This window comes from Lygodium microphyllum, chromosome 16, assembly GCF_053477565.2.
Source record: "Lygodium microphyllum isolate KBCC chromosome 16, Lygodium_microphyllum_v1.1.10, whole genome shotgun sequence".
Classification (NCBI taxonomy): domain Eukaryota; kingdom Viridiplantae; phylum Streptophyta; class Polypodiopsida; order Schizaeales; family Lygodiaceae; genus Lygodium; species Lygodium microphyllum.
This window is the reverse complement of record NC_141150.1, coordinates 17,600,812-17,613,478: the sequence shown is the minus strand read 5'-3', so window position 1 is coordinate 17,613,478 and position 12,667 is coordinate 17,600,812. Positions and strand designations below refer to the sequence as shown.

Here is a 12,667-nt window from a genome sequence, read left to right as displayed (position 1 = left end):
TGCTGGATGGACCATCAATAGAGAGAGAACAATAAGGACAGATCAAGGCTACAAACTACTAAGGTGGTACTGAAACGTGAAAGGGACACAACAATAACATTTGGCAAAGTAGTTACAAAATGAGATTCCATCACTACATTGAAAATAAGAAAATAACAAGTAGAAAGTTCAAAAGTACATTGACCCAAAACATCAACTCAAACTAATTGATAAGGCACAAGATTGGGTCAAGGAAGCTTAAGAATAGTTTCGAGGCAAAGCGAAGATCGACCTTAGTGCCCAAGGCATGATGATCACCATGTTATAATCGAGCCCAAAAAACTTTGAAACCTGATTAGCTCAAAGACCAAGCTCGATAGGCTCAAAGATGTGAATAAAAGCATAATTGTATCATTGGCCTCATTACACGTATCCTTACCAATTGGGAACTAATAAAACAACTAGAGCAATAGAGTGGTATTCTTTAGAAAACACAGCAACCATCCATGTGAAAATGGGAACCATCTTTTGGTGAAGGATGTGACCACAGACTGTTAAAGGGTAGCATGGACAGTTTTTACACTGCCCCAGCCATCTGGCTGGCAGTGTGTAATCACTCTCAGGGTGTTGAAAGTAGTCCTTAGAACATCAGATTTAACTGGTTCTCCTTACAGGCCTGTGAGGTTTAGGAGCTGCCACAGAACCAACATAACATTAGGTTCTATAATGTGTGTCAATGTATGTGTACATACATCCATACATAAACTTTGCAGCAAGACATGAATAAAAGTAAGTTTCCTCTATTCTGAAAATGAATCATTTATGAATGATGTTCCTAGAACATACAAAAACCTAATAAAACAAACTACCATTCTTTCTATATATACCTCTAATAAATACAAAACTCTACATTTTTCATCACCCTTACTATGAGGAAACAGCATCATGATAAGAGTGCTCAAACTGAATGGTGATAATGATATTCAATGCTGTGTGCCCAAACTGAATGGTGACTTGGGGATGGCCATTGCACTTTGTGAATTTTCAAAGCTTATTCGTGAATGTACAGTGAAAGGACCTGCAAAGCCCATTGAAACTCAGCACAGACAGTGAAATTCATGAGGAAGACACCATGGCTGAACAACAGACCAAACAGAGCAGCATGCATTGGTTCTGTCAATACACTCTGATATTCAGGTGGGACCAGTAACTGGGTCTCTCAGAAGATGAAGGTAGATGGTGTTAATGATGTCAACTGGGAGGATGAAAAGCACAAGCATGAAGAGGAATTTCCAGGTAAGGCTAAGGGAAGAATATCAAAAGACCATCCATCCTTAACGTTACCTAAGTCAGGTGTGAGTGACTTCTCTACTGGATTAAGGCTCACAAAATGCCATAGCATACATGAATAGAATCTTAACCATGAGCTGAGTATGGCATTCAAATGATACAGATGGCACATGTTTGGTTCATAAAGGTGATACACAAGCTAGACCTTGCAACCACCTTCCTAATCAACCAACCAAAGTACACTGCTTAGATCCACCTAACTAACAAGTTGAGTCCACATTTATTTTAAAATACTCACCATTAGGATTTCCCTGTTCATAGAAACTCTGAAGCAGCGCAATTGCATCATCTTCCAGGAGGCCTCCAACACATGGGAATTTATGAACTTTGAAGTCAGCCGGTAAGCTACAAATGAAGGTAACTAGACATTAGAAATGCCGATCATTTCCTCATCTGTTATGAATAGCCCCTTGATTACAGCACCTTTGATTAGCAGAATCATACCTGTAACCACAAGGCCCAGATCCCTCTTCATGCACATTGAGGACAGAACCACAACCTCCAAACCTGTCATTACCACAGCCATAGAAAACCCTACCTATCCCTGTAAGCAAAGATCTGGCTCTTAGTTCGACCGGGGGGGGGGGGGGGGAGGAGGAGGAGGAGAGGGAAACATTTCTTACTATTAGGAGATCTGTTAATCAAATGTCATTACACCCATTGTAAAAAGCAGATACATCTGCAAACAAGGAGGAGGAGGAGAGGGAAACATTTCTTACTATTAGGAGATCTGTTAATCAAATGTCATAACACCCATTGTAAAAAGCAGATACATCTGCAAACAAATCCAGAGTTTTTTCATACAGCAATCACACATCAAACGCATGAGTATGAAAGTATGAATGGAGTATCATTTGGACCTTGGGGCTAAATCATACATTGCCATAATTTTTATTCAAATAATCAAGAAGTGTGCCATTAAAACTAGTCATTTATTGGTTGGTAACTTTAATCATGGGCTGAGTAAAAACTAGCATGCCCTAATTGCCTCGTGAGTCGGGAGTCTTATCGATCATATCATAAAATAGAAGATTCACATGTCAATGATCCAACTTTAAGATTGAAGACTTGAGAGTCTTTTTTTTTGCAAATAAAGTGTGGCTAATTATATTACTTCAGAAAAAACCTTGAAATACAAGGCCCTCTCTTTGGATTCCTTCTCTCTTTGACTGTTTGAACTTTGAACTTTGACCCTTCTCTCATCTACAAAAGGTGCTCCTCTCCTCCATGCTTCCACACCAATTCAGCAAGCACTTACAAGTTACCATTCTCATCTTCCTCTCTTGGATCTTGATTCTTGAATGGACTTGTGATTTGTCATTCTCGAATCTCACCTCCCATCCCCTCTTTCCCGCACCCTATCTTTGCCATTCTCAAATCTCATCTCCCATCCCCTCTATCCCACACCCTATCAAAGCATTTGCCATTCTCATCTCCCATTCCCTCTCTCTCACTCTTGCTCTTTCAACTTTACCCCAACCCTTGGGCCTCTCGAGTCTCCCTCCCTCCCTTTCAACTTTCAAGACTCCTGTTTCAAGAGTTGAGACTCAAGCATCTCTCTCTCTCTCTCTCTCTCTCTCTAGGGCCTCTTTATTCGTCATCAGCACCATGACTCATGAGAAGCACGAGGCCTTCAATTTGCATGCGATCCATGGGGAGAGGGACACAAAGAAGTCCAACTCCCACCATTGGACATGCAAGTATTGCGAGAAGCGCTATACAAGTGGTGCAACTCGGCTTCTCCAACATCTTTCCAAGACAGGGGGCAAGTAGCTCCATGAAAGGAGATCCCTCAAAACATTGCGGAGAAAATTCTCGCCAAGATGAGAGGGGGATCCACAAGAGGCTTATCGGCACCAACTCCTATGCCTACTAACGAGGAAGCATCCAATGTGGACGTATCTTCAAGTGATGCAGGAGAGGCCTCTACCATTGGTGGTGGCGGCTCCACATCCGCATCCGGCTCCGATAAAAGACAAAGAATGGAGGCTCATGTGGTGCCGGAGAGACAATCGCGTCTCTCTCTCAAGCTCCAGGTCATGTGCGTGAATTGGTTGCCTTTCTTAGAGAAAAGTAACGACTTGCGGGCATTGAAATTGCACGCACGGTGATTGAGTGCAATCTTGCATTCAATGTCCTAAAGCAAGAGCAATGGAAGCAGATGGTAAAAGCCATTGCCAATGTGGGTCCATGTGAAGGATAGACCGGTGTCACATACAACGACATAAGGATGAGAAAGATTGATGAAGAGAAGGAGAGGATTGATAGAGCCTTGATTCTATTTGGGCCGCATGGATAAAATATGGTTGCTCCATTCTCACCGACGGATGGAGTGATCGTGAGAAATGGGGTATCATTAACATACTCGTCTCATGTCCACTTGGTACTTACTTTTTGCGGGCCGTAGATACCGGCAAGAGGGGGAGAAAAACGACGGGCGCATTCATCTACCACCACATTCGACAAGCTATCATTGAGGTATACATTGCAATTTGCATTTTAAATTTGTTTCACTTTCTTTCATTATGATAATATCATGATTCATGATTGAAATTTGATTTATACATAACTTGTAATTTGTAAATTGTGGTTGTAGGTGGGCCCCTCAAATGTGGTGCAAGTTGTTACCGACAATGCATCGAATTGTCGGCGCATGGGCCGTTTGCTTGAGGCCGAGCTCCCTACGATTGTGTGGACTCTCTGTGCATCAATTGTGTCCATCCCTTCTGACCCTCCCCACGATTGTGTGGACTAATTTCAACCCTTCTGACCCCCCCAAAATTAAATGTGTCCATCCATCATTAAATTGGCTAGGCCATTTGTAACTTGAGTGGTCCCCAATCTCTGTTGATCCTTAGACTAGCATTAAATGATTAATTAATGCTAGTCCCTAGTATCATCACTGACATTCATTGGCCAAACAACTATCCTAGGGTCAAAGTCAAAACTGACACCAACTAACTACCAAAATCCACTTGGCATAACTTATCATAACTTTTGCCTTTGACATCCCTTGCATCCTCAAGCTCCTTGGCCTGTTACTATGAAATAAGTGCCATGTGCATCACATGTGCTAAACAACCTTGCACATTTGATTAATCAAAAGTTATCGATAAAATTAAAGCATCTCAAACTCTCATGTCCTCGTGACAAACCTCTCCCTTAAAATCCCTGTAATTGCCATCGATTGTAGTTCATTGCACCAAAGGAAAAGCATACTACACTAGAATTTCCGTAATGCATCACAGTCACAACATTGGCCACTATTGTGTAACCATGCTATATGCCTCGAAAGATCCAACACTAATTAATTGGCTTTCTCAGACTAACCATTTGTCTATGGATGAAAGGACGATGAGAATTTCAACGTGGTACCCATTTTCTCAAACAACCCCTAGTCATCAAAGGGTCTTGATCAGTAAACGATTAACTCTAGCATACCATGATACTTAAAGATGTGCTCCAAAAACAATCGTGCCATATGATCAACCTTTTCTTTATCTCCTAGGCCCCCTCTGCAAGACTTGTTACCTCGCTAGTACTAGCAGCCCACGTGGGACTCGCGGATCCTTCCATTGGATTTCACTCCGGAGGACCATTCAAAACTCTTTTCTCGCATTATTTCTTCAGAGATAGTTCCATCTGAGCCAGGTCTACTATTCGCTCCTGACTCACCCACAGATCCTTTATCTCCCAAGCCCCTTCCGCGAGACCCGTTACCCCGCTAGTACTATCACCATATGGGATTTGCGGATCCTTCCATTGGATTCCACTCCAAAGGACCCTAAAAGATCTGCCTAGCTTGCATCCATCTTAGGCTTCATTTGCATCACTATTTACAGTTGATTATATAGCACATTTTAAGCTAGATAGTTGGCAAGAGTTTCTTTAGCACCTCCAATGGCGAGAAGCCATGGAAAAGGAGCTAGAGAGTATTGACCAAAATGAGACCTAGACCTTGGTGAATCATCCAAGCCACAAGAAAGTAATCAAAATGAAGTGTATTTTTTAGACTAAGCTAAAAGCTGATGGAACTTTAGACAAGTACAAGGCTCGCCTTGTGATGCAAGGGTTTCAACACAAGCAAGGTATTGACTATGAAGAGACCTTTGCTCCTACTGCACGGTTGACATCATTTCGTTTTGTGGTTGAGCTCACTGCTTACTACGGTTGGCCAATCTATCAGATGGACGTCAAAAGTGCCCTTCTAAATGGTTATCTGGAGAAGGAAATCTATGTGGAGTAGTCTCTCAGATTTTCTTCTGCTAACCAAAAAGATAAGGTCTTTCGCTTGTGAAAAGCTCTTTATGGGTTGGAGCAAGCACCAAGGTCTTGGTTCTAGAGAAGGGATAAGTTCGTTAGAACTCACAGATACCATTCTACCTCTTATGACCTGAACTTATATGTCCATACTACTTTAGAGGGGGTTAGCTATATCTTGCTATACGTAGATGATTTACTTATCAATGGCTTGGATTCATAGTTGTCACATAAGAAAGATACGATACGATAAAATACAATACTAAATGGTATCCTAAGATTTTATAAGATACAGTACCATAGTAGAAAGAAAAAAAATTACTTGATTATTTTGAACTAAAGATAATAGAATAGATATTTCAAGTCTAAATAGCAATGCTATTAGAGTATATAAGATGAGTACTTAAGGGTAACATACCAACACCTAATGCTGCATGCGCAACATGCGCTACTGCTACCTACAACTTATAACTACATAGATGGGAGTGGATACATCATACATTCATGATCATAGAAATAAGAGAAGTGTGGGCTTGAGAGAGAGAAGCATGAGAGAAATTGTTTGAATCTCAAATAACCTAATCTCATGGGAGAATCATATTAAATATAAGGAGTATTTAGCTCGTCCCAAAGTGCAGTTCGAATGGGAAAGATGTATCAGTTAAGTTGATACCTTACGGTACTAATACATAAGGTACAGTAACTATAGTATGGTATAGTATGAAACCTTTCGTACGTGGTACTAGTGCAACTATGCTTAGATTCTACTGCCATAGCAAAAATAAAGGCCCAACTTTGTTCTAATTTTGAGATTACAGAACTTGATTTATTGTCTTATTTTTTAAGATGTGGAGATAGTTCGATGTATGGGTAGTATTTTTGTGTTGCCTCTTGCATAACTCTAGTGCATTGGCATTCTATTCTGTAAACATGCATTTGTGCGCATTTATCCCTTTTCGGTCTTTTTAAGTGGTCGACTCTGGATCCACCATATTCACAACATTGCACATCGTAGTCTCCAAGGCAATCTCCCTTGCTTGCTTAGCTTGGCTAGCTTGCTTTCCGCGCATCTTTTTTGCCTCTCCACATACCCACCATATTTACTTCACACACCACTAGCTTCTTTCTTTGTCATCAACATCCAGTAGTGGTAGGGATAGCGTACTTAATTTACGAAAGCCTTTGGGTTTGACTACTAGTCTCCCATCCATTACTTAATCGACCGCCACCTCTACTTTTTAAAACAATCATTATCAAACTTTTTTTAAAAACAAACAAACAAACAAAACCCCAAAAAAAGACAACAACAACCACTACCAAAAAGAAAAAAAGTCATTATAGTTCCATCCATTATGCACCCTTTGTGCAATGTCCTAGCCTCTCTAGAGTGACCACTTAAACTTTCTTGGTAAGATATCCATCACCTCTATAGTCTTGATAGGCCACTAGGCAACCACTGTACACACTTTGCCCGATGCCTTGGCTGCTTTGGGATGGACGCTTTAGGGTGAAAAAACATAAAACCAAAAATACTCAAAACCTTGGGTTGGCCTTCCTTTCTAGCTCAGTTTTTGGGCCAGAGAGAGGGTATTGAGCTAAAATAAGTATTATGTGCAGAATTGGCCACTTAAACAGCCCCAAAAATGCTTAATTAATGAAAATCCTAAATAGTGCGCAGTTTGAGAGAGTTTTAGAACAATGCACGGTATGAGGTTCCGAAACTTTCTATAAATAGGCATGTTGCCCTCCACTCAGTCTAATCTCGTTTTTGTGAGTTTCATGCCCTCTAGCTTCGCTGCCCACACCTTGTTCACGGAGAACATCTCAATACAGCCGTGCTGTTATTTATTATTTTTGGCTATTTATAGCCAGTGTGTGGCACACTCAGATATTCATTCATTCAAGTTCTGGTCTTGAGATCTGTTGCCTGAGACAGACTGTGCTCGGTTTGACAGAGATCGAGGTCATCAAGTCGGAGACACACACAGATATTTCCTCTGCCCCCGTGTATATTTCTGCACTCTTATACAACATATTACACTATAGATTTTCTGTGTTTACACTGTCTCCTTTTCTCTCTCTCTCTCTCTTTCTGTTCACTCTCTCTCAATCTTTGTCCTACGCTTCCGCATCGCTGCACTCTGACATGGTATCAGAGCAATGGAGACGGATTGACTGAGGTTGAACCTACCTAAAGAGGAGATTTCAGCATGACAAAAGGCTGCGTTTCCAAGATTTGAGGGCGAGCGAGAGGGCTGCGCATCGGATCTAAGCTGAAGCGAGCGTGGGCGTGCGGGAAAGGAGTCTAACTAGTGAATTTGCTGCAGATTATTGCTGTTTGAAGGGGAGGAAGGCTCCGTTTTAGGCCTTCCATTGCAGATTTTATCTTTTCATCGCCTCCGGTGGGTGAAGAAGATTTGGGCAGCGGAGGAACCAGCCCTAACAGGCTGCGTTTACACAATCAGAGGGGGCTGATTTTGCATTTGTGCAGGCATTGAAGGTGAACATGTCTACAAAGGCTGATTTGGAGTTCGAGGCGATCATGGACAAGAAGGTGCCTGTCCTACCGGCTCTTCCATTGGATCAGAAGCTTGATGGTGACAATTACCGCATTTGGCGGGTAATGATGTTGGCCATCCTTGAGTCTTATGATTTGGAGGAGCTTGTGTTGGAGGAGATCAACTAACCCTCGGTGCTAGATGAGTCCAAGCTCTCTTCCAGTGCTCGTGCAGAGTTGACCAAGGCCCAGTCTCATTGGGACAAACTAAATGCCAAGATTCATTCTTTTCTTTTTCTGTCTTGCACTACAGCCGCGATAGCTCACATCGAGAACTTGACGGTGGCTCGAGAGATATGGCTAGAGCTCAACCAGATGTACAACCGGATGACCCTTATGAAGAGGGTTTCTTTGGAGGTGCAGATGTGGGCCTTGTCCGTGAATAAGTCTTCTTCGCTTCGGGAACACATCGACAAGCTTCAACAGCTTCAGATGCAGGTTCAAACTGCAGGAAAGCCTATTTCCTCCGAAGACATGGCGATCACTTTACTGTCCCAGTTGCCGGCACGATTCGGTACCTTTTATTCCGCTCTTATTGCATCAGGGCGGGAGTCAACTCTTCGGTGGGAAGAGTTGGTTCCTATGGTCTTGGACTAGGAGGAACACTTGAAAGGACAGAATGCTTTTAAATCGGAGGCTTTGGTTGGTCAAGCCTCTCAAAAGAAGGGGAAGGACCAAAAGAAGAAGAAGGAGGACGACAAATCCAAGAAGAACAAGAAGCAGCAATCGACTTGCCATATTTGTGGTAAGACCGGTCATTGGAAGAAGGATTGCTCCAACAAAGACACGAAGGACACCAAGAAGAAGGACACAAAAGATTCTGGAGCGGTGGCTGCACCCTCATCAGCTGCTTTTCTACACTTAGCAGTCATTGAGGACTCTACACCGACGACTTCTAATGTTGTAATGGCAGCTCCCCAAGCTCGTGAGTGGATCGTGGACAGTGGTGCCTCCCAATACATGACTCCTTCTCCCATTGGTGTTGCCCATTTGCGACCTTCGCGTGGGCAGATTCTCATTGGAGATAGCTCTTCTGTGTCTATTGCTGCACAGGGTGAGATGCAACTTATTCCAGATAGACATGGTGGTATCCACACTTCCGAGGAGGTGTTGCATGTGCCACGCTTGGGGTATCACTTACTTTCGGTTCATAAGATTTGTGATCTTGGCCTCTTGGTGGAGTTTGACAGTGATACAATTCGAGTTCTTGATTGTGGATCGAGGCAGGTTCTCTCTGCAGGGTATGAGGAGGATGTATCTATAAATTGAAGTCTTCTACAACTCTTACCTCTCTTCTTCTTACCTCTCACACACAGTCCGAGCTATGGCATGCTCGGTTTGGCCACTTGAACTATGAGTACCTTCGGAAGGCGTCACGAGGATCGTTTGTCTGAGGTTTGCCCGATATAGTGGTGAGCCATCAACCATGTGTCTCCTACATTTGCCGGAAATTGCATCGGAATGCGATTCCCAACAAAGCTTCGCGGATGCCTACTTCACCTTTGGAGCTTGTATCTACGGATCTTTGTGGCCCGATGAGGATCAAGTCCCTGAAGGGGAGCTTGTACTTCATGTTGATCGTAGATGACTACAGCAAGATGACATGGGCCTAATTTTTTACCTTGAAGTCGGAGACTTTTTCTCACTTTGAGGATTGGCTTCTCTTTGAGGAGAACTGATCTGGCTAGCGACTAAAGATCTTGCGTTCAGACAAGGGTGGTGAATTTATGTCTAATGAGTTTGCTCATTTTTGTGCAAATAGCGGCATTCACCAAGAGTTTGCTAACACCAACACTCCTCAAGAGAATGACATTTTGGAGCGGAAGAACAGAAGTGTGATCGAGATGGCACGCACCATAATGGAGCACCAGCAGACGCCTCAGTTTCTATGGGCCGAGGCCATGGCTACCGCAGTTCACATCCTCAATCGATCTCCCACTTCGGCCATTGACAGGATGACTCCTTTTGAGGCTTACTTTGGGACAAAGCCTGATGTCTCTTATTTCAAGATCTTTGAATGTGACGCCTATGTGCACATCCGGAAGACACAGCATAACAAGTTTGAGACGGCTTCCCGACGACAAGTTTTTGTTGACTACAACTCCCAGTCCCAACCCGTGACACACTCCGAGATTCAAGGATCGAGGAGGTCCCTGAGAAGTGGGAACCGCAAGATGGTCCGCAGAGGTCACGGAGGAATCATGCACATTCTACGGAGCTTGTTTGCTCTGACTATTGTTTGATGACCCGTGTTATGCAGGATCGTGAGCCCACTTCAGTGAAGGAGGCTTTGCAGTCTAACCATTGGCGGAAGGCTATGGAAGCCGAGTTGGACGCCATTGAAAGAAATGGCGCTTGGTCGCTTGTGCCTCGTCCCTCTCACAAGAAGGTGATTGGTGTCGAGTGGGTCTTCAAGACCAAGTACCTTAGCGATGGTTCTTTGGACAAGCACAAGGCTCGCCTTGGAGATCTATGTTAAGCAGCCTCCTAGCTTTGGGTCCTCAGATGGGAAAGTTTACAGGTTGAAGAATGCCTTATATGGCCTCAAGCAAGCTCCGCGTGCATGGAACGAGAAGATAAACTCGTTTCTTCAGTCGAAGTTGGGATATGGGTGCTCCAAGGCCGATCCACAGCTTTATGTGCACACTTCCGAGGTTGGTCGTGTGTTGTTTGTGTTGTATGTTGATGATTTGATTCTGACAGGGGGATCATGTACAGAAGGTCCAAGAAACCAAGACAGCTTTACATCAAACATTCGAGATGAGGGATTTGGAGCTTCTTCATTTCTTCCTGGGTCACGAGATTTATCAATCTCAAAGGGGGATTTTCATCTCTCAGCAACGATACATACAAAAGCTCTTGGTGACTTTTGAGATGGAGACTTGTCGGCCCATTTCTACTCCTATGGATCCAAACTAGAAGGCTACTTACTTCCCACTTAGATTCTCCCGTGAGACAGATGCTTCCTGCTACCGTCAGTTGATTGGATCCTTGATTTGGCTTCTCAACACTCGTGTTGATCTTTGTTTTGCTATGGGTCTTTTGGCAGGGTCATAAGTGAACCCAAACATGTGCATTGGCAGGTTGCCTTGAGGATTCTTCGGTATTTGAGGGGGACCTCTGACTTAGGAATTTCTTATCCAGCAGGTACAAATGCTTCAGATCTTGTTCTTGTAGGTTGGAGTGACTCGGATTGGGCTGGCGATGTGGACCACCGGTGGTCTACTACAAGCTACTATTTTACCTTGGGTACATGTGTTATCTCTTGGAGTAGCAAGAAGCAGCCCACAGTAGCCCTTTCTTCTACTGAGGCGGAGTATCGGGATGCATCTTCCACCACATGTAAGGTTGTGTGGCTTCAGAGATTGTTGGAGGAGCTTGGCTGCCCCCAGACTCGTCCTACTCTTCTGCGGTGAGACAATGAGAGTTGGATTGCCTTGGTACGGAATCCTGTATTTCATGCCCGGACGAAGCACATTGAGATCCAGTATCACGTCATTCGGGAGAAGCTTCTGGATGGGACCATTGATGTGGAGTACTGCAAGACGGAGGATAATCTTGCAGATTTGTTCATGAAGGCACTTCCCTGGGTTTTACTTCGTCAACATTCCAAATCCCTTAGTCTGATGCCTCGTCCATGATCTGAGAGGGGGTGTTAGAGGTAGACTCATCCCTTGGACAGGCAGTTGGACACGTCAGCAGGGTACGGCAATGCCACATCAGCACAGTACGGCCGAGGACACGTCAGCAGGTGCCACATCAGCAATGCAGTCGGACAGATTTTCTGTCTGCAGTCAGTCAGTTTTCTGCAGTCAGCTGCATTTAATGCAGCCGACCTGGTGCTGTTATTTATTATTTTTGGCTATTTATAGCCAGTGTGTGGCACACTCCGATATTCATTCATTCAGGTTCTGATCTTGAGATCTATTGACTAAGACAGACTGTGCTTGGGCTGACGGAGATCGAGGTCATCAAGTCAAAGACACACACAGATATTTCCTCTACCCCCGTGTATATTCCTGCACTCTTATACAGCATATTACACTGCAGATTTTCTGCGTTTACACTGTCTCCTTTTCTCTCTCTCTCTCTGTGTTCACTCTCTCTCAGTCTTTGTCCTACGCTTCCGCATCGCTGCACTCTGACAACTCCAGCCATGTTGTTAAGCCCATGTACTGTCAAAGTTTGAGAAATATAATTGCCCACACCTTTTGCACCCCATCCCCCAAAAAAAGAACCATCTCTCATTGAGTATATTCTTTTTCTACTAGTTACAATTTCAAACTTGCTTATCTTTGTTTGATTCATGTGATTCATGCCAACAATAAGTTCCTTTTGTTTAATTGCTAAAGCTATACTCTCTAACATTGAGCATACTCTGTAAGGAGTCACACACTCTTACCAGCAGTAGTCAGCAGTCTACTTGTTGCTAGTTAGGAGTTTACTCATCCTAGTCAATTGTCTACTGGTGGTTCCATTTTTTGATAGGAATAAGGGCTCCCTACAAAATCAATATAACAG

At 43.5% G+C, this 12,667-nt stretch overlaps 1 protein-coding gene across 1 annotated transcript in view; it reads right to left on the bottom strand.

Annotated features, from left to right (window-relative positions):
• Positions 1–371: 371 nt before the first annotated feature.
• The window catches only part of LOC148022570 (tRNA-specific adenosine deaminase TAD2-like), a 29,840-nt gene continuing 17,544 nt past the window's right edge, over positions 372–12,667 (bottom strand). Inside the window, exons 5-7 of the mRNA XM_087695517.1 lie at positions 1,774–1,873; positions 1,568–1,674; positions 372–671 (exon numbers count right to left, since the gene is read on the bottom strand). Coding sequence (XP_087551643.1) covers positions 634–671; positions 1,568–1,674; positions 1,774–1,873 — 245 coding nt within the window. The 3' untranslated portion in view covers positions 372–633. The remainder of the gene's footprint in view (positions 672–1,567; positions 1,675–1,773; positions 1,874–12,667) is intronic.